This window comes from Anthonomus grandis, chromosome 18, assembly GCF_022605725.1.
Source record: "Anthonomus grandis grandis chromosome 18, icAntGran1.3, whole genome shotgun sequence".
NCBI lineage: Eukaryota > Metazoa > Arthropoda > Insecta > Coleoptera > Curculionidae > Anthonomus > Anthonomus grandis.
Genome location: NC_065563.1, coordinates 13,081,203 through 13,101,376, shown reverse-complemented (window position 1 = coordinate 13,101,376; position 20,174 = coordinate 13,081,203). Strand labels below are relative to the sequence as shown.

Here is a 20,174-nt window from a genome sequence, read left to right as displayed (position 1 = left end):
TTCGGAGATATGAGCATTTTGTGCTTGGGAACTTTAATTTCTTTGTAAAAACGTTTTTTTCAACTTCCAAGGCATGTATCTTTATTGAAAAAAATTTTTGGAAAAAATGCTGAAATAGGTGTTCAATGATTTTATTAGAGGAAGTTGTATTTAAATTTTCAACTCTCTAACTTCAGTATTTTCAGAGATATGAGCATTTTGTGCTTGGGAACTTTAATTTCTTTGTAAAAATGTTTTTTTCAACTTCCAAGGCATGTATCTTTATTGAAAAAAATTTTTGGAAAAAATGCTGAAATAGGTGTTCAATGATTTTATTAGAGGAAGTTGTATTTAAATTTTCAACTCTCTAACTTCATTATTTTCAGAGTTATGACCATTTTGTGCTTGGGAATATTAATTTCTTTGTAAAAATGTTTTTTTCAACTTCCAAGGCATGTATCTTTATTGAAAAAAATGTTTGGAAAAAATGCTGAAATATGTGTCCAATGATTTTATTAGAGGAAGTTGTGTTTAAATTTTCAACTCTCTAACTTCAGTATTTTCGGAGATATGAGCATTTTGTGCTTGGGAACTTTAATTTCTTTGTAAAAACGTTTTTTTCAACTTCCAAGGCATGTATCTTTATTGAAAAAAATTTTTGGAAAAAATGCTGAAATAGGTGTTCAATGATTTTATTAGAGGAAGTTGTATTTAAATTTTCAACTCTCTAACTTCAGTATTTTCAGAGATATGAGCATTTTGTGCTTGGGAACTTTAATTTCTTTGTAAAAATGTTTTTTTCAACTTCCAAGGCATGTATCTTTATTGAAAAAAATGTTTGGAAAAAATGCTGAAATAGGTGTTCAATGATTTTATTAGAGGAAGTTGTGTTTAAATTTTCAACTCTCTAACTTCATTATTTTCGGAGATATGAGCATTTTGTGCTTGGGAACTTTAATTTCTTTGTAAAAATGTTTTTTTTTAACTTCCAAGGCATGTATCTTTATTGAAAAAAATGTTTGGAAAAAATGCTGAAATATGTGTTCAATGACTTTATTAGAGGAAGTTGTGTTTAAATTTTCAACTCTCTAACTTCATTATTTTCGGAGATATGAGCATTTTGTGCTTGGGAACTTTAATTTCTTTGTAAAAATGTTTTTTTTTAACTTCCAAGGCATGTATCTTTATTGAAAAAAATGTTTGGAAAAAATGCTGAAATATGTGTTCAATGACTTTATTAGAGGAAGTTGTGTTTAAATTTTCAACTCTCTAACTTCAGTATTTTCAGAGATATGAGCATTTTGTGCTTGGGAACTTTAATTTCTTTGTAAAAATGTTTTTTTTTAACTTCCAAGGCATGTATCTTTATTAAAAAAAATGTTTGGAAAAAATGCTGAAATATGTGTCCAATGATTTTATTAGAGGAAGTTGTGTTTAAATTTTCAACTCTCTAACTTCAGTATTTTCAGAGATATGAGTATTTTGTGCTTGGGAACTTTAATTTCTTTGTAAAAATGTTTTTTTCAACTTCCAAGGCATATATCTTTATTTAAAAAAATGTTTGGAAAAAATGCTGAAATAGGTGTTCAATGATTTTATTAGAGGAAGTTGTGTTTAAATTTTCAACTCTCTAACTTCATTATTTTCGGAGATATGAGCATTTTGTGCTTGGGAACTTTAATTTCTTTGTAAAAACGTTTTTTTCAACTTCCAAGGCATGTATCTTTATTAAAAAAAATTTTTGGAAAAAATGCTGAAATATGTGTTCAATGATTTTATTAGAGGAAGTTGTGTTTAAATTTTCAACTCTCTAACTTCATTATTTTCGGAGATATGAGCATTTTGTGCTTGGGAACTTTAATTTCTTTGTAAAAATGTTTTTTTCAACTTCCAAGGCATGTATCTTTATTAAAAAAAATTTTTGGAAAAAATGCTGAAATATGTGTTCAATGACTTTATTAGAGGAAGTTGTGTTTAAATTTTCAACTCTCTAACTTCAGTATTTTCAGAGATATGAGCATTTTGTGCTTGGGAACTTTAATTTCTTTGTAAAAATGTTTTTTTTTAACTTCCAAGGCATGTATCTTTATTGAAAAAAATGTTTGGAAAAAATGCTGAAATATGTGTCCAATGATTTTATTAGAGGAAGTTGTGTTTAAATTTTCAACTCTCTAACCTCATTATTTTCAGAGATATGAGCATTTTGTGCTTGGGAACTTTAATTTCTTTGTAAAAATGTTTTTTTCAACTTCCAAGGCATGTATCTTTATTGAAAAAAATGTTTGGAAAAAATGCTGAAATATGTGTCCAATGATTTTATTAGAGGAAGTTGTGTTTAAATTTTCAACTCTCTAACTTCAGTATTTTCGGAGATATGAGCATTTTGTGCTTGGGAACTTTAATTTCTTTGTAAAAACGTTTTTTTCAACTTCCAAGGCATGTATCTTTATTGAAAAAAATTTTTGGAAAAAATGCTGAAATAGGTGTTCAATGATTTTATTAGAGGAAGTTGTATTTAAATTTTCAACTCTCTAACTTCAGTATTTTCAGAGATATGAGCATTTTGTGCTTGGGAACTTTAATTTCTTTGTAAAAATGTTTTTTTCAACTTCCAAGGCATGTATCTTTATTGAAAAAAATTTTTGGAAAAAATGCTGAAATAGGTGTTCAATGATTTTATTAGAGGAAGTTGTATTTAAATTTTCAACTCTCTAACTTCAGTATTTTCGGAGATATGAGCATTTTGTGCTTGGGAACTTTAATTTCTTTGTAAAAACGTTTTTTTCAACTTCCAAGGCATGTATCTTTATTGAAAAAAATTTTTGGAAAAAATGCTGAAATATGTGTCCAATGATTTTATTAGAGGAAGTCGTGTTTAAATTTTCAACTCTCTAACTTCAGTATTTTCAGAGATATGAGCATTTTGTGTTTGGGAACTTTAATTTCTTTGTAAAAATGTTTTTTTCAACTTCCAAGGCATGTATCTTTATTAAAAAAAAATTTTGAAAAAAATGCTGAAATAGGTGTCCAATGATTTTATTAGAGGAAGTTGTGTTTAAATTTTCAACTCTCTAACTTCAGTATTTTCAGAGTTATGAGCATTTTGTGCTTGGGAACTTTAATTTCTTTGTAAAAATATTTTTTTCAACTTCCAAGGCATGTATCTTTATTGAAAAAAATGTTTGGAAAAAATGCTGAAATATGTGTCCAATGATTTTATTAGAGGAAGTTGTGTTTAAATTTTCAACTCTCTAACTTCATTATTTTCAGAGTTATGACCATTTTGTGCTTGGGAATATTAATTTCTTTGTAAAAATGTTTTTTTCAACTTCCAAGGCATGTATCTTTATTGAAAAAAATGTTTGGAAAAAATGCTGAAATATGTGTCCAATGATTTTATTAGAGGAAGTTGTGTTTAAATTTTCAACTCTCTAACTTCAGTATTTTCAGAGATATGAGTATTTTGTGCTTGGGAACTTTAATTTCTTTGTAAAAATGTTTTTTTCAACTTCCAAGGCATATATCTTTATTTAAAAAAATGTTTGGAAAAAATGCTGAAATAGGTGTTCAATGATTTTATTAGAGGAAGTTGTGTTTAAATTTTCAACTCTCTAACTTCATTATTTTCGGAGATATGAGCATTTTGTGCTTGGGAACTTTAATTTCTTTGTAAAAACGTTTTTTTTCAACTTCCAAGGCATGTATCTTTATTAAAAAAAATTTTTGGAAAAAATGCTGAAATATGTGTTCAATGATTTTATTAGAGGAAGTTGTGTTTAAATTTTCAACTCTCTAACTTCATTATTTTCGGAGATATGAGCATTTTGTGCTTGGGAACTTTAATTTCTTTGTAAAAATGTTTTTTTCAACTTCCAAGGCATGTATCTTTATTAAAAAAAATTTTTGGAAAAAATGCTGAAATATGTGTTCAATGACTTTATTAGAGGAAGTTGTGTTTAAATTTTCAACTCTCTAACTTCAGTATTTTCAGAGATATGAGCATTTTGTGCTTGGGAACTTTAATTTCTTTGTAAAAATGTTTTTTTTTAACTTCCAAGGCATGTATCTTTATTGAAAAAAATGTTTGGAAAAAATGCTGAAATATGTGTTCAATGACTTTATTAGAGGAAGTTGTGTTTAAATTTTCAACTCTCTAACTTCAGTATTTTCAGAGATATGAGCATTTTGTGCTTGGGAACTTTAATTTCTTTGTAAAAATGTTTTTTTTTAACTTCCAAGGCATGTATCTTTATTAAAAAAAATTTTTGGAAAAAATGCTGAAATATGTGTTCAATGACTTTATTAGAGGAAGTTGTGTTTAAATTTTCAACTCTCTAACTTCAGTATTTTCAGAGATATGAGCATTTTGTGCTTGGGAACTTTAATTTCTTTGTAAAAATGTTTTTTTCAACTTCCAAGGCATGTATCTTTATTAAAAAAAATTTTTGGAAAAAATGCTGAAATATGTGTTCAATGATTTTATTAGAGGAAGTTGTGTTTAAATTTTCAACTCTCTAACCTCATTATTTTCAGAGATATGAGCATTTTGTGCTTGGGAACTTTAATTTCTTTGTAAAAATGTTTTTTTCAACTTCCAAGGCATGTATCTTTATTGAAAAAAATGTTTGGAAAAAATGCTGAAATATGTGTCCAATGATTTTATTAGAGGAAGTTGTGTTTAAATTTTCAACTCTCTAACTTCAGTATTTTCGGAGATATGAGCATTTTGTGCTTGGGAACTTTAATTTCTTTGTAAAAACGTTTTTTTCAACTTCCAAGGCATGTATCTTTATTGAAAAAAATTTTTGGAAAAAATGCTGAAATAGGTGTTCAATGATTTTATTAGAGGAAGTTGTATTTAAATTTTCAACTCTCTAACTTCAGTATTTTCAGAGATATGAGCATTTTGTGCTTGGGAACTTTAATTTCTTTGTAAAAATGTTTTTTTCAACTTCCAAGGCATGTATCTTTATTGAAAAAAATTTTTGGAAAAAATGCTGAAATAGGTGTTCAATGATTTTATTAGAGGAAGTTGTATTTAAATTTTCAACTCTCTAACTTCAGTATTTTCGGAGATATGAGCATTTTGTGCTTGGGAACTTTAATTTCTTTGTAAAAACGTTTTTTTCAACTTCCAAGGCATGTATCTTTATTGAAAAAAATTTTTGGAAAAAATGCTGAAATATGTGTCCAATGATTTTATTAGAGGAAGTTGTGTTTAAATTTTCAACTCTCTAACTTCAGTATTTTCGGAGATATGAGCATTTTGTGCTTGGGAACTTTAATTTCTTTGTAAAAACGTTTTTTTCAACTTCCAAGGCATGTATCTTTATTGAAAAAAATTTTTGGAAAAAATGCTGAAATATGTGTCCAATGATTTTATTAGAGGAAGTTGTGTTTAAATTTTCAACTCTCTAACTTCAGTATTTTCGGAGATATGAGCATTTTGTGCTTGGGAACTTTAATTTCTTTGTAAAAATGTTTTTTTCAACTTCCAAGGCATGTATCTTTATTGAAAAAAATGTTTGGAAAAAATGCTGAAATATGTGTCCAATGATTTTATTAGAGGAAGTTGTGTTTAAATTTTCAACTCTCTAACTTCAGTATTTTCGGAGATATGAGCATTTTGTGCTTGGGAACTTTAATTTCTTTGTAAAAATGTTTTTTTCAACTTCCAAGGCATGTATCTTTATTCAAACAAATGTTTGGAAAAAATGCTGAAATAGGTGTTCAATGATTTTATTAGAGGAAGCTGTGTTTAAATTTTCAACTCTCTAACCTCATTATTTTCAGAGATATGAGCATTTTGTGCTTGGGAACTTTAATTTCTTTGTAAAAATGTTTTTTTCAACTTCCAAGGCATGTATCTTTATTGAAAAAAATGTTTGGAAAAAATGCTGAAATATGTGTCCAATGATTTTATTAGAGGAAGTCGTGTTTAAATTTTCAACTCTCTAACCTCATTATTTTCAGAGATATGAGCATTTTGTGCTTGGGAACTTTAATTTCTTTGTAAAAATGTTTTTTTCAACTTCCAAGGCATGTATCTTTATTGAAAAAAATGTTTGGAAAAAACGCTGAAATAGGTGTCCAATGATTTTATTAGAGGAAGCTGTGTTTAAATTTTCAACTCTCTAACTTCATTATTTTCAGAGATATGAGCATTTTGTGTTTGGGAACTTTAATTTCTTTGTAAAAATGTTTTTTTCAACTTCCAAGGCATGTATCTTTATTGAAAAATTTTTTTGAAAAAAATGCTGATTAGGTGTCCAATGATTTTATTAGAGGAAGTTGTGTTTAAATTTTCAACTCTCTAACTTCAGTATTTTCAGAGATATGAGCATTTTGTGCTTGGGAACTTTAATTTCTTTGTAAAAATGTTTTTTTCAACTTCCAAGGCATGTATCTTTATTCAAACAAATGTTTGGAAAAAATGCTGAAATAGGTGTTCAATGATTTTATTAGAGGAAGTTGTGTTTAAATTTTCAACTCTCTAACTTTATTACTTTCAGAGATATGAGCATTTTGTGCTTGGGAACTTTAATTTCTTTGTAAAAATGTTTTTTCAACTTCCAAGGCATGTATCTTATTAAAAAAATTTTTTTGAAAAAATGCTGAAATAGGTGTTCAATGATTTTATTAGAGGAAGTTGTATTTAAATTTTCAACTCTCTAACTTCAGTATTTTCAGAGATATGAGCATTTTGTGCTTGGGAACTTTAATTTCTTTGTAAAAATGTTTTTTTCAACTTCCAAGGCATGTATCTTTATTAAAAAATTTTTTTTGAAAAAAGTGCTGAAATAGGTGTCCAATGATTTTATTAGAGGAAGTCGTGTTTAAATTTTCAACTCTCTAACTTCAATATTTTCAGAGATATGAGCTTTTTGTGCATGGGAACTTTAATTTCTTTGTAAAAATGTTTTTTTCAACTTCCAAGGCATGTATCTTTATTAAAAAAAATGTTTGGAAAAAATGCTGAAATAGGTGTTCAATGACTTTATTAGAGGAAGTTGTGTTTAAATTTTCAACTCTCTAACTCCATTATTTCCAGAGATATGAGCATTTTGTGCTTGGGAACTTTAATTTCTTTGTAAAAGAAATTTCTAATTTAACCGCCCTCGTATTTGCTACAGTCCCGGAAATAGCAATAGTCATTTCATAGGAACATTTCACAGTTATATAAGCGACTTCCTGAGGATGGATTTGAGTGTAAAAACGTCCTTCTAGGGCAAGCATTTACCCAAATACCCATGTAAGGCTGTTTTGGGTTTGTGTGTCTAGGGTTGGAAGTTATTCGCGATTTTCTCCCACTGTAGGGTGTATTTTAGTAATTTCACTTTTTAATTTTTCCTGGCTTTCCTATGGGAAATGGAAACTTTTGTTATTAGACTTTTCTCATTGTTTCTTTGACCTTAACATATAGCAAAAAGAATTTTTTGATTTGGCCAATTTTTAGAATTTTCACTTTTTTTAAGTACTCTTGGACTAAAAATCAAAAAACGCTAATAACTTCTTTATTATTCGTTTTTCGAAAAAAGTTATAAAATATTTTTCGTTTTGCACTTAAACAGAGTATCTATAACAAAAATAAAAATCACAAAATTTTCTATAGATTTTGGGGAAATTGAGTTTTTTTGATTTGAAGTTTTTTGGCATTTTCTTCCACTGTATGGACAATAGAATCAAAATTTCTTTTTTCCAGGATAGCTGTAATTATTCCAAGCAACTTTTAATTAAACTATATTTTCATTGGACTTATAGATTTTTTATAAAAAAATTAAATGTGATTTTTTTTAAATTTTCAAGGGTATAGTGCAAAATTACACTTTTTAATTTTTCCTGGCTCTCCTATGGGAAATGGAACCTTTTGTTATTAGACTTTTTTCATTATTTCTTTGACCTTAACATATAGCAAAAAGAATTTTTCGATTTGGCCAATTTTTAGAATTTTCACTTTTTTCAGGTACTCTTGGACTAAAAGTCAAAAAACGCCAATAACTCCTTTATTATCCGTTTTTTGGAAAAAGTTATTAAATAGTTTTCGTTTTGCCCTTAAACAGAGTATCTATAACAAAAATAAAAATCACGAAATTTTCTATAGATTTTGGGGAAATTGATTTTTTTTGATTTTTAGTTTTTTGGCATTTTCTCCCACTGTATGGACAATAGAATCAAAATTTCTTTTTTCCAGGACAGCTGTAATTATTCCAAGCAACTTTTAATAAAACTATATTTTAATTGGACCTATAGATTTTTTATAAAAAAATTAAATGTGATTTTTTTTAAATTTTCAAGGGTATAGTGCACAATTACACTTTTTAATTTTTCCTGGCTCTCCTATGGGAAATGGAAACTTTTGTTATTAGACTTTTTTCATTATTTCTTTGACCTTAACATAGAGCAAAAAGAATTTTTCCTGTACATTCATTTACCCTGTCCATTGAAAAAAAAAAAACGAAGTTCCTTAAAACATATCATAAAAAACTACCTACTTGCATCTTGCACTCTCCACAGTAATCTAATTACACCATATTGCATGTATGTGTATCTAATAAACCGTGCTAGTCCTGATAAGCCATTTATTAAAATGCAACTTACCGATATAATTTAATTAAAAACAACGAATCTTACCGCTATTTGTATTGACTTGCACCCAGAGCGGCTGCACCCCCTTTCTCGGCTTATTAATGCTGTTGCCCACCATCATCTCCTCCCCGAACACCCTGGACAGTAGTACTGCAGCCCAAAAACAAAACACAACTACCATGGCACAGTACATTTTAATTAAGTTAATTAAACAATAAATTAATATTAACGAAGCACTAGAGAATGTCTGTAAGTAGTACCACTGGAACGTAAATCACGCAAAGTACCGGCTAAGTAAAAGTACGTCGCGCGGGCATCTGCGCACTCACTAAAAGTCGACGTCTCGCGCGTTCGAACGCTCCTCACCGACTGAAACATCGAAAAATTGAAAAATTCTCTCTCTACTCCACTCTCTAGTGTGTAGTCTCGGTTCCGTTCAGTTTCGCTCAAACAAAAAACCCTCGAATCTCTCGGAAATTGATTGGGACGGTTTTCGTGTTTCGCTGGCATCGTTAAGTGGGTCCCTCCGTCCCTGGTGTGCGCTTTTTGGTTTTTCTCTTCATTTGTTTGTTTTACTGTCTTTGTTGCTCTTTTTTTTTTTTTTTGGTCCTTTCAGTCGGACAAAGCGATTATTAATTGCCATTAAGGCAGTAGTAGATACTGGTCCGTTTTAGGTTTAAAAGGAGTTCAAGTATCAGAAAAAATTGGTTGAAAAATGAGTCAAGAGTGTGGTTTTGGAATGACAAGCTGATGAGGGATGATGCCTATTTTTTTAAATTCTATTCTTGAGTTTTTCTTTAATTTGGTATAATTATTGTGTTTTATACACGTTAAGGCATTCCCTACTTTTTTCTCGATTTCCCTCTGTATGATATTTTATTATTACACTGCAAGATATGTGTACGGGAGACATAAAGTCCAATTCAGAGATCTATTAGAATCTTTGATGTGTCGCAGATGCCGCACTAACTAGTCCGTGCGCCTATGTCGTATTTATTGTCGCATGATATACATGTTTAAATGGTAAGATTTTTTTTTTTTTTTTTTTTTGAAAACGTCATTTATTAGCCATCAGTTACATACAAGATATTACAATTTTATATAAAAATTAATACACGAATTTATATAAAAATTAATACAGATTTTAAAAGCTAATATAAATGATAAAATCTTAAACAATGCATTTATAGCATTGGTACCAGAGTTTCATTAATAACTAAACCGCAACACGTGTAGCTTTGTTTACAACCATTACATTAATTTTGATAACACCTAAACATTCAAAAATCAATCCTCATATTGACTAACAATGATCTTGAGCTTCTTAATAAATCTGTAGTAAGAGGTCTCCTGCTTAATTTCAGAAGGCAAAGAATTGAATACCTGTGAAGCTTCATCAATAGGATTTCTCAGAGCTATATTGGTTCTCGCATTATTTAGTCTAACATTATTATTTCTTAATTCATATGAATGTATGTCATTTGAGTATACAATCGTGTGATTGGACTTTTGTAGTCTATGTAAAATCTTAAAAATTAATTTGGCCTGCTCCAACTCGCAAATTTTTCCAATGGGCAATATTTTTAGCTTTTTATATAAATCATTCGTGTGCATAAAGTAGTCAAGATCGAAAAGGATTTTAAGTATTTTATTTTGCAAGATTTTAATTTTTTGAAAGTTAGTATTTGGATATGTGCCCCACACCGGAATAAGATATCTTAGTACAGACAAAATATACGCATTATATATTTGATACTTAGCTGAAATACTGAGAAAATCCTTACAGCGGTAGAGTGCTCCCATAAAAGGTATAAGTTTGTCATAAACATGTTCAATATGAGGATTCCAGCCAAGTTTTTCGTCCAGTATGAGACCCAAGTACTTTATACTACTTACTTGTTCTAGTGTAACATTATTTAGAGATATATTTATTTGATTTATTTTTTTATTTTTTTGTTTAAACAATATGTACTTCGTTTTATCTAAATTAATTTTTAAGTTATTTTGGAGCAGCCATTGACTATATTTAAATAGATCGTTATTTGCCTGATTAACTAAAACATCTAAGTCATTGTCTGAATACAAATGAGCAGTGTCATCTGCAAATGTAAAATACTGGGCAACCAAACCTGCTAACCTCAAACTAAGGACAAATAGTGCATATAGCAATGGCCCCAGAACAGATCCTTGGGGTACGCCACAGTTACATGTCAGAATTTCACTTTTCTGTTCGTTTAGATGCACATATTGCTTTCTGTTTAATAGGTACGACCTAATCAAGGCAAGTACAACCCCCCTAAACCCCATTTTTTCTAATTTATCTAATAAAATAGTATGATTTACTACATCAAAGGCTTTTCTCAAATCTACAAAAATTGCTAATACAATTTTACCATTGTCCAGATTGGTTGAGATATAGTTGAGCAGATCAACGGTGGCACTCAGAGTACTACTATTTTTAAGAAAGCCATACTGATAACAATCATATGAGATATATTTTTCAACAAATGATGTTATTCGCTTTTTCATAACTGTTTCTAGAATTTTGGAAAATACACTAATTATGGAAATTGGTCTATAGTTAGTTTGTTGAGTTTTAGATCCTGATTTATATATTGGACAGACTTTGGATATTTTTAGTTCTGATGGAAATTCACCAGTAACAAGAGCCCTATTTACAAGTTTTACCAATATATACATCACATGATCTTTTATATTGATTAAATCAAGCACTCCGATATTATCATGGCCTGGTGCTGCATTTTTGTTCAGGTTTAGTTTATATAGTTAATCTATGAAATCATTTTAAATATACGTAAAACCGCATGTTTTATACTATTTTTTATTTTTCTTTCGAAAATGTCCATTTTTAGAAAGAAAATAATATCAAAAATTTGACCGCGGACTAAAATCCAAGCATCTTACAAAATATTTTAAACACTCCCAGCACTCACAGACTTGTCACCTCTTTTTAGCCAGTCTATTAAACAAAGATAAAACATCTGCGTTCTGGCGATTCCTACTTTAGGCTGTGCAAGTAATTGTGTATCTCTCTCTATCCCACTGATTTTGAGAATTACGGGGCCGTACCCAGATAAATTTATGGGCTGTTTTTGTATTACTTTTGACGTGTTTTTAAAGAGATCTTTAAGGATGGGTCTATCACCTTTAATAGTTGGGAGGGAGGTCAGGTGAGGTCATTATTATTTGATGGGTTTTGCTGGTTTTAATAAAGATTACTTCTTCCACCATTCTCTGGTAAAAACCCTTTTTTGCTATAGTAAGAAAAACACTGACTTCCCTCTGTTGTCGCAGTTGAGGATCAAATTTCGTGTTAAAGGATCAATTTTCGTGGAATTTTTTTTGACGAAGAAATTTACAACAAATGTCACATTTTTTTCTTACTTAATAATAACCACAGTAATTTTTTCAAGAAGGAAAATGTCAAAATTTTGCAATTATTGATTTATGGATTATTCTGAAGTTTTAGTCTTTTTTAAAGAAATGACTAAAAGCCTAGAACATAGAAATTTCATCCTAGGTGTGCCTGTGCGAAAAAAAACATTTGTCCCTTATCGGCACCCCAATTCAACATTTTTTCAATTATTAATTTATGGCCATCTCTTTTCTGAAGAAATGTTTGGAATTTATTCATTAAATGTCAAGACAATTTAATTTACATTCCAGGAGTGCCTGTAAAAAATAAAATAATTTGTCCCTTATTGACACAATAATATCTTGAGTTCTAGTAGTCAAGATTTTGAAATTATTGATTTATGGACTGCTCTGAAGGCTTTTTTAGTCTTTTCTGAAGAAACGCTTGAAATTCATTTACTAAAAGTCAAAAAATTGGATTTTTTGTTCCAGGAGTGTCTGTAAGAAAAAAAATAATTTGTCTCTTATTGGCCCGCCAATATCTTGAATTCTAGTAGTAAAAATTTCGTTATTATTGATTTATTGACTACTTTGAAGACTTTCCTAGTCTTTTCTATAAAAATAACTAAAAGTCTGAAGAAAATTAACATTTTATTCCAGAAGGAAAAAATTTGTCTCTTATTGGCATCTTACTTATACCTTGAGTTCTAACAGTCAAAATTTTCCCGTTATTGATTTATGAACTACTTTAAAGGCTTTTTTATTCTTTTTTGAAGAAATGACTAGAATCCATTTATTAAGAGCCAAGAAAATTGCATTTTTATTCCAGGGGTGGCTGTAAAAGACAAAATAATTTGTTTCTGGTTAGTACCCTAATATCTTAGGGTTCTATTGATTTAATTTGAAATGAATGAGTTATAGACTACTCTGAAGGCTTTTTTAGTTTTTGATAAAGAACTTACTAAAATCCATTTTATAAAAGTCAAGTAATTGGAATTTTTATTTCAGGAGTGCCTGTAAAAACATAATAATTTGTCAACATTTATATGAGATAAAAGTATACTTATCTCATTCCTTTATGAGCTAAAATGTGTCAAAAAGATATTGATACATTTTAATATTCAAACGTTTTTTCATAAATAACATTTAAATAATAGAGTGTTTATGGGTAAAAAAAAATTGAATGGGTTTATGTCAACTGATCAAAAATTAGTAAGTCCCTATCACGAATTTTGTTCCAATCTCATCTTTTGGCTCATTGACAACATGCAGCAATATATGCCCTTCAGCGATACAGTAAAGACTGCTTCTTCCTTCATTCTCTGGAAAAAAGTCCCTTTTTTGCCATAGTAAGAAAACCCTATTTTTATTAATTAAACAAGTTTAAAGTTTTGTTTTTTTCAGCTTACTGCCCCTGTTTGTCCTTAAGCGACACAATAAAGAATTTAATTATAATGTAATGCTTCAGTATCCATATGCTCATGTGCGAGATGAAATTGAAATCCATAGCAGCAACAGAGAAACTGTTTCCTTCCTTAATGGAAGAAACTGCTAAAGAACAATGGCAAAAAAACAAAATTTAAAAAATTGTATTAATTTTTTGGGCCAGATTCAAAAGACTGGTTAAATTTATAAAAGTATTTAGTATCCTCACTGTAGTTTTAGGATTCAGTATACTTAAAATGTAGTGTCTTGGAAACTCAATGACGTCAAAGGCCTCTATGAAAGGCTGCTCCCAAAGGGCGCTTTTTAAGATAAACCCTCTAGAAGTGGGATTTTTTTGTGAATTAAATTTGAACTTTTTGCGCGGTACTTAAACGGTTGTGGGGCCTTAACGGTGACCTTCATGATGATGCGGATAAAACGGCGCTTTTCTACGTGAATGTAGCTGTCTTTTTTGTTAAAACTATTTTTTGCAAAAAGAAACTCCTTCCGAGATAAACGAGCTCAAACTTGATTTTTTTTCTTTTTTTGGAAAAAAAGTAAGTTGTTCGAGAAATAATTTTTTTTTCTACTATTAAAATTTTTTTTAATTTTTTTTGTTTATACCGTTTGAAAGCTTAATCCTTTAGGATTTAATAGAGGTATTACTCACGGCGCTAGTTATTATACAGGGCGAGCTGCATTAACAAATATGAACCCCTTTCTGAGCCTTTTTTGACCGATTTTTTCTATTTTTCCTAATAACTTTTTATTGGCGGCACCTAAGAGATTCAAACTTTCAGCATTTTAATAGTTTTTTAAAACTTAATTTTTGACATAATTTGCAACCGTCTACGTAAAGTAGTTTTTGCTCTACGCCTTTTTTTGTCTTTGACGCTTAATACCGGCATACCTATGACACCTACGACATCCTGTAGAAGTTTTAAGAGCTGAGTTGAATTTTCTGGGAAAATTGGACTCATAGAGGAGAGAATTCTTTTGGAATTATTTTTCCGACTTTGTTAGAACATTGGACATCTTCTGAATTGTTTGATACTACTAAAAAAATCGTACGACCATTATTTTCTGAGATAGGGCCATTGAAAGTTTGGAAAAATGTGATTTTCACCAGAAAATTGTAAATTTCTTAATAAATTTTGAATTTTCAATTTCGATGAGGGGTCTTTAAGGTGTTTCATTAACATTATAAATAGTTGGAGTTGCTAGGAAAACTCGATCCATAATGGGTGAAGGTGATAGCTGGTACTCAAATGCTCAAAAATAGCCTGATTTCGATTTTTTTTTTCGGTTATGTGAGAAAAGTATAGATACAAAAACTATAGATTTTTTATCAGCTATAATTTTCTTAAAAAGCATATTTTTCTCAGGCAATTATTTTCTGCAAAAAACACCGTTTTTCATTAACCTTACCCTTGCCCCCCCACCCACCCCACACAACTTACCAGTAAAAAATTGTGTTCAAAAATCATTATTTTTTAAAATAACTTGCATGAATAACAGCCGGTTTCATCGTTAATATCTAATCTAATAACACACTTTATTTATTTAAATTATATATAATTATATATATGTATATTGATAAATATTTAATACAAAAACAGGGCTATTATTTTGGATATTATGAACGAAAAACAATGATTTTTCAAAAGAATTTCTTACTGGCCAAATGTGTGGGGTGGGTGGGGGGTTAAGGGTATTGTTGATGAAAAACGTTTTTTTGCATAAAATAATTGCCTTAAAAGAAAAAAAATTAAATAATTTACTCTCTCAGGTTCCAGAAAATTAACTGTAATTTATATTACTTTTTATTTCTAATCATTTGGATAGAGCCTTAGTCACAAAAGATTACTTAGGATCACTTAGATCCCTGTTGTGTACATGGAAAACTTCGTATAGTTTTTATCCAATCAATCTTTTTGAATGGTATTTTTTTGAATTTCCTTAGTAAAACACGATTTTTGTCCTCTAAGGTAATTATTTTCTGCAAAAACCCCTTTTTTCATTAACCCTATTCTTACCCCCCCACCCACCCCACACAACTTATCAGTAAGAAATTCCTTTCAAAAATCAATGTTTTCCAAAATAATTCACATGAATAACAGCTGCTTTCGTCGTTAATATCCAATCTAATAACACACTTTATTTATTTAAATTATATATAATTATATATATGTATATTGATAAATATTTAATACAAAAACAGGGCTATTATTTTGGATATTATGAACGAAAAACAATGATTTTTCAAAAAAAATTCTTACTGGGCAAATGTGTGGGGTGGGTGGGGGGCTAAGGGTTGTTTTGATAAAAAACAATGTTTCTGCAGAAAATATATATAGGCAATATTTAATTTAATAACACTGCATATTTAAATTTCATATAATTTTATACATAAATATTTAGTATAAAAACAGCGTCATTAGATTGGATAATATGGACGAAAAACAGTGATTTTTCAAAACAGTTTCATCAAATATTTGAGGTGTAGTAATAAATTTAAACACTAGTTATGTAAATCCCTTGCCAATTTTGTTTAATGCCGAAATTTTCTCCTTTTTGTAAATATAATAGCATATGTTATATGTATGTTACGGGTAAAGTTAGAATAACGGTTAAACTTAGGTTTACCCGGATAAACTGCACAATACCCTGAAAACATGGGTAAAGTCCGAAATAATATTGAAATTACACATATTTCGGATTTTACCCGGGTAAACCGCGTTCTATCCGCTTTTGCGTGGGTAAAGTTGGATGTAGGAATTATTATTGCATCATCTTTCACCATGTTCAATTCAGTTCTAGTTTTTAATATATTATCTATGGTTCTAAAATGGCAACCAAAGAGAGTAGACGTACGCGTTTAGCACAGCGTTTTTATGAAGTTTTTAACGAGTTGGTGTCTACGAAAAGTGCAAATAGTTTTTATTTTAATAATGAACAATACCAAGAAATGTTCATGAATCAGTCAAGTTGGCAAAAAATCCTAAAACTAAGACTACGCTACAATATCGGCGGTTAAAGAGGTTTGACATATGTTCTGTTAGAGGCGTTGAAAAGCTTATTGCTCGTGTATCGTCAGGTGAATCTAGCATTAAATATTACGATACAAACGACGAAATGTTTGACATTTTGCATGATGCACATTTAGCTATAGGACAAGACGGTAGTTATATCTGCGCTTGTGTGAAGGGTGCCAAAAGAAACTGAAAAAGGACTTGTGGTTAAACCAATGGTTTTTTCGGAGATAAACAGCCGTTGTCAAGTGCGGATCTAATTGATATGCAATCCCATCCGGACCACTTAACTAAGTTTGTTCAAATATGTCCATTAACGTCGAAAAGGGCTGAGAAAGTAGCTAAGAGCCTGGTACCTCACTTCTCTAAGTAAATTTTAAATGACTCCTATATCTAAAAATATGTCTGCTCGCTAACACCAAAATTCCTTATTACCCTCCTAAAAATGAAAGAGGAACCAGACTTGAGAGGCGTGGACAAGCACTTAAAAGGCAATCATTTTCATGTATTCGAGGCATTTGAATGTATACTTCACTAGTACTCAAATTAAGTAACTAATCCCGTAAAACCTTGCCGATTATCGAAAATACCGGCCGGTAGCGGGAATGACGGGCAGCTCAAGTATATAGAAGAAAGGAATCAACAGCCTATGGTATGTTCATTTTTATTATCCCTTTTCTCTCATAATTTGATTGCTCTCACCCCCACAGCACCCATCTATACTACAATCGGACAACGGCCGGGAGTTCGCCAACCATGTCATTGAAGAATTATGTACGATGTGGAGTGGCCTTAAAATAGTTCATGGGAAACCCCCATATAGGGGGTATATTTTGTGGAAACCTCGTCACAGTCAGTCACAAGGGAGCGTGGAAAGCAAATCAAGATATACAGAACATGCTTATGACGTGGATGGACGATGAAAACTGCACGCGATGGTCTAAGATTTGTTCAGTTAATGAAAAATAGGGCATACCATGATGGGATAAAACAAGCTCCTTATGCCGCCATGTTTGGGCATGATATTAAAGTCGGCCTCATCCACATCAGCTTTTCCAAAAGAAGCTATTAAAATTTACGAACCGACGAAGAGCTCGAGAAAGTGGTAAGGGAATTTGGTTTAGGTGAACAGCCTTAACAAGAAATAAATATAAACCAGTCTATGGATAGTGACCCAGAACCAGACAATTTGCAAGAAGATGGCAATATGGAAAATGGCAACAATAATTATCGAGAAAACGTAATTAGTAATACAGAAACTTCAGAAAATGAGAGCAAGTGTGTAGAGTGTGACAATTTAAATACATCAGGGAATATAAGGTGTGAACTTGCTTGTACCAAAGGAATATACAGTTAAACAGACTAGACGCAAAAAGAAATTTAGAAAATCAAGCAAAGAAGATGAAAGCTTTATCTAATTCAAAGTTTCCCCCATGTTCTGTTGGAGATACAGTGAGAGTAAAAATTCCAGACGTTGATCGAGGAAGGGGTGATTTTAGAAACTTTCTCATGACAGTTATCAGATCAGAAAACTGATGACGATTTGTATAAGCTATAGCGAACAAGAGAGAAACTATCGAGGAAATGTTTTCTAGGAACCAATTTTCTGTGTGCAGTGAGATGGAAAGTGTATCACCGGAATAGAAAAATTTAAGACAACTTGCAAACGAATAGTCACTTTTAGGAGGTCAAGGTTATAAACGATGCAACTGTAAAACTAATGGAAAGCTATTGGAAATCTTTGTAACTCGAAATGTCACAGCAGCTTGTCTTGTTTGGACAAATAGATTATATTATCTTTTACTTTGTTAGGATACAGTTTTAGTGTAACCTTTGATTTGTAAAATCTGTTTTTTTAATTAAATAAATTTCTCCAAATATTTATGGCGTTATTTTTTAACATTAACCACGCCAAGGTGGATAGAACGCGGTTTACCCGGGTAAAGCCCGAAACGTGTACAATTTTATTAATATTTTGGACTTTACCCATGTTTTCTGGGTATTGTGCAGTTTATCCGGGTAACTTACCCGTAACCTGTATATTATATAGTTTAATAAATATACCTTGTCCATTGATAAATACACCAATAGTTTTAATTTAAAAACTATATTTTTGAACCTAGATAATGAAAGTTTATCTAGAACCAAAAAAACTGCAATTTTTTCAACACTAAATGACTCATCCTAAAAAACTAAATTTCCACTTATTTGCGATAAAAAATGGCACAACTACTGCAATTTTCATATCCATAGGCCTTGCTTGAAATAAAATAGGGTAGTTCACATTTTACTCGAAAGCTTTAAGGCTATGTAAGTAAATAAACATATATAATTTAAACAATATAATTTTCTTAAAAAGCATATTTTTCTTAGGCAATTATTTTCTGCAAAAAACACCGTTTTTCATTAACCCTACCCTTGCCCCCCCACCCACCCCACACTACTTACCAGTAAGAAATTGTTTTGAAAAATCATTGTTTTCCTAAATAATCCGCATGAATAACCGCTGAAAAAATCGATATTCACCTAAAAATTGCAATTTTCTTTCTTAATAGAATTCTAATTCAAGTTTTTTCGATTTCTATAGGTTCTTTGCGTTCCGATTAACATCTTAGAGAAGTTTTATTAAGATCTAAGATAGTTGGCTTTTCTGGAATAACCGGATAGCAGGGAGGATAGGGGGTGCTCGAAAATGGTCAAGTTTGGAATTTTTTTCCAGGAAAACTATTTATTTTAAAATTATTTTTCTAAGTTAATTAGAATATTTGGGATTTTCTGAATCGTTTAATGCCACCAGGAAAATCGTAGGACCAGTATTTTTTAAGATATGACTGAAGATATGAATTGCAATTCTCTTGGTAGACTTTGGATTTAATTTTCTTCAATTTTTATAGGCCATGCTGGGAAATGGCCTACTTTGGATTTTTTTCCTGGAAAATCTATTGACTTTAGCATTTTTTTTTCAACTTTTTTAGAATATTTGGAAGTTTTTCAATCATTTGGTACCACTGAGAAACTCGTACCAACAATATGTTCCGAGATATGGCCTTATAGATATTTATCTTTCAGCTCAAAAAAGGGTTACTTCTTCTATCTTTTTTAGAATGTTTGGGGCCTTCTGAATAAATTGGTACCACTGGAGAAAGTCATACGATCAATGTCTCCTGAGATATTTTACTAGAAAACCACACTTTTTGGCCTCCATATTTATGTTATAAAAACAATACTCCAAGGCTAATTAAGGACGTAAGCGAAGGTCACATATATATGTATTAGAAACTCATTAAAACGCACTTTTTATACCCTTAATCTGCAACAGAAAAACTATATGCCACCAAATAGACAACAAAACAAACATTATGTTAATTAATTCCACCTAAAGCCAAACATTCCTCCAAAACTGCTGCTGATGGTTTTAGTTAATTAAGTTAAAATTATTATTAAATGAAGGTGCTAATGCTGGGAATTTTCGATTCGGGCCCGAGATGTTCGTGTTTACTCGCCGTAACATTATTTTGAACAAAAGTTGTTGCATGGAATCCCATTAACAGCAAAACGATTATTTATTTATTAATTAAAATTTAATTATATTTATTACAACAGATGAGTATATTATGAATTATTAAAAAATCAATCAGTTCTCTTTTTAGGGATATAATAGTGTACTTAAAAATATACGGCTGCAAGACGCTCTTTATTTATTTAAAAAGGTTCTCGTTTTCTTCTAAGTCTATTCAAAATATTGTCCATATACCATAAAATTTCGAATTTCTTCTT

The 20,174-nt window shown here is 30.3% G+C and overlaps 2 protein-coding genes across 3 annotated transcripts in view; one reads left to right on the top strand and one right to left on the bottom strand.

Moving 5' to 3' along the window:
* LOC126746783 (uncharacterized) overlaps positions 1-8,934 on the bottom strand; it is a 47,107-nt gene extending 38,173 nt beyond the window's left edge. The window contains exon 1 of one of the 2 annotated variants that reach the window (XM_050455166.1): positions 8,611-8,934. In XM_050455166.1, coding sequence (XP_050311123.1) covers positions 8,611-8,758 — 148 coding nt within the window. In that variant the 5' untranslated portion in view covers positions 8,759-8,934. The remainder of the gene's footprint in view (positions 1-8,610) is intronic. The other variant, XM_050455165.1, reaches the window with a different exon arrangement.
* LOC126746766 (glutamate receptor ionotropic, kainate 1-like) overlaps positions 1-20,174 on the top strand; it is a 71,246-nt gene that overhangs the window by 19,104 nt on the left and 31,968 nt on the right. The gene's annotated exons all lie outside the window — the stretch shown is intronic.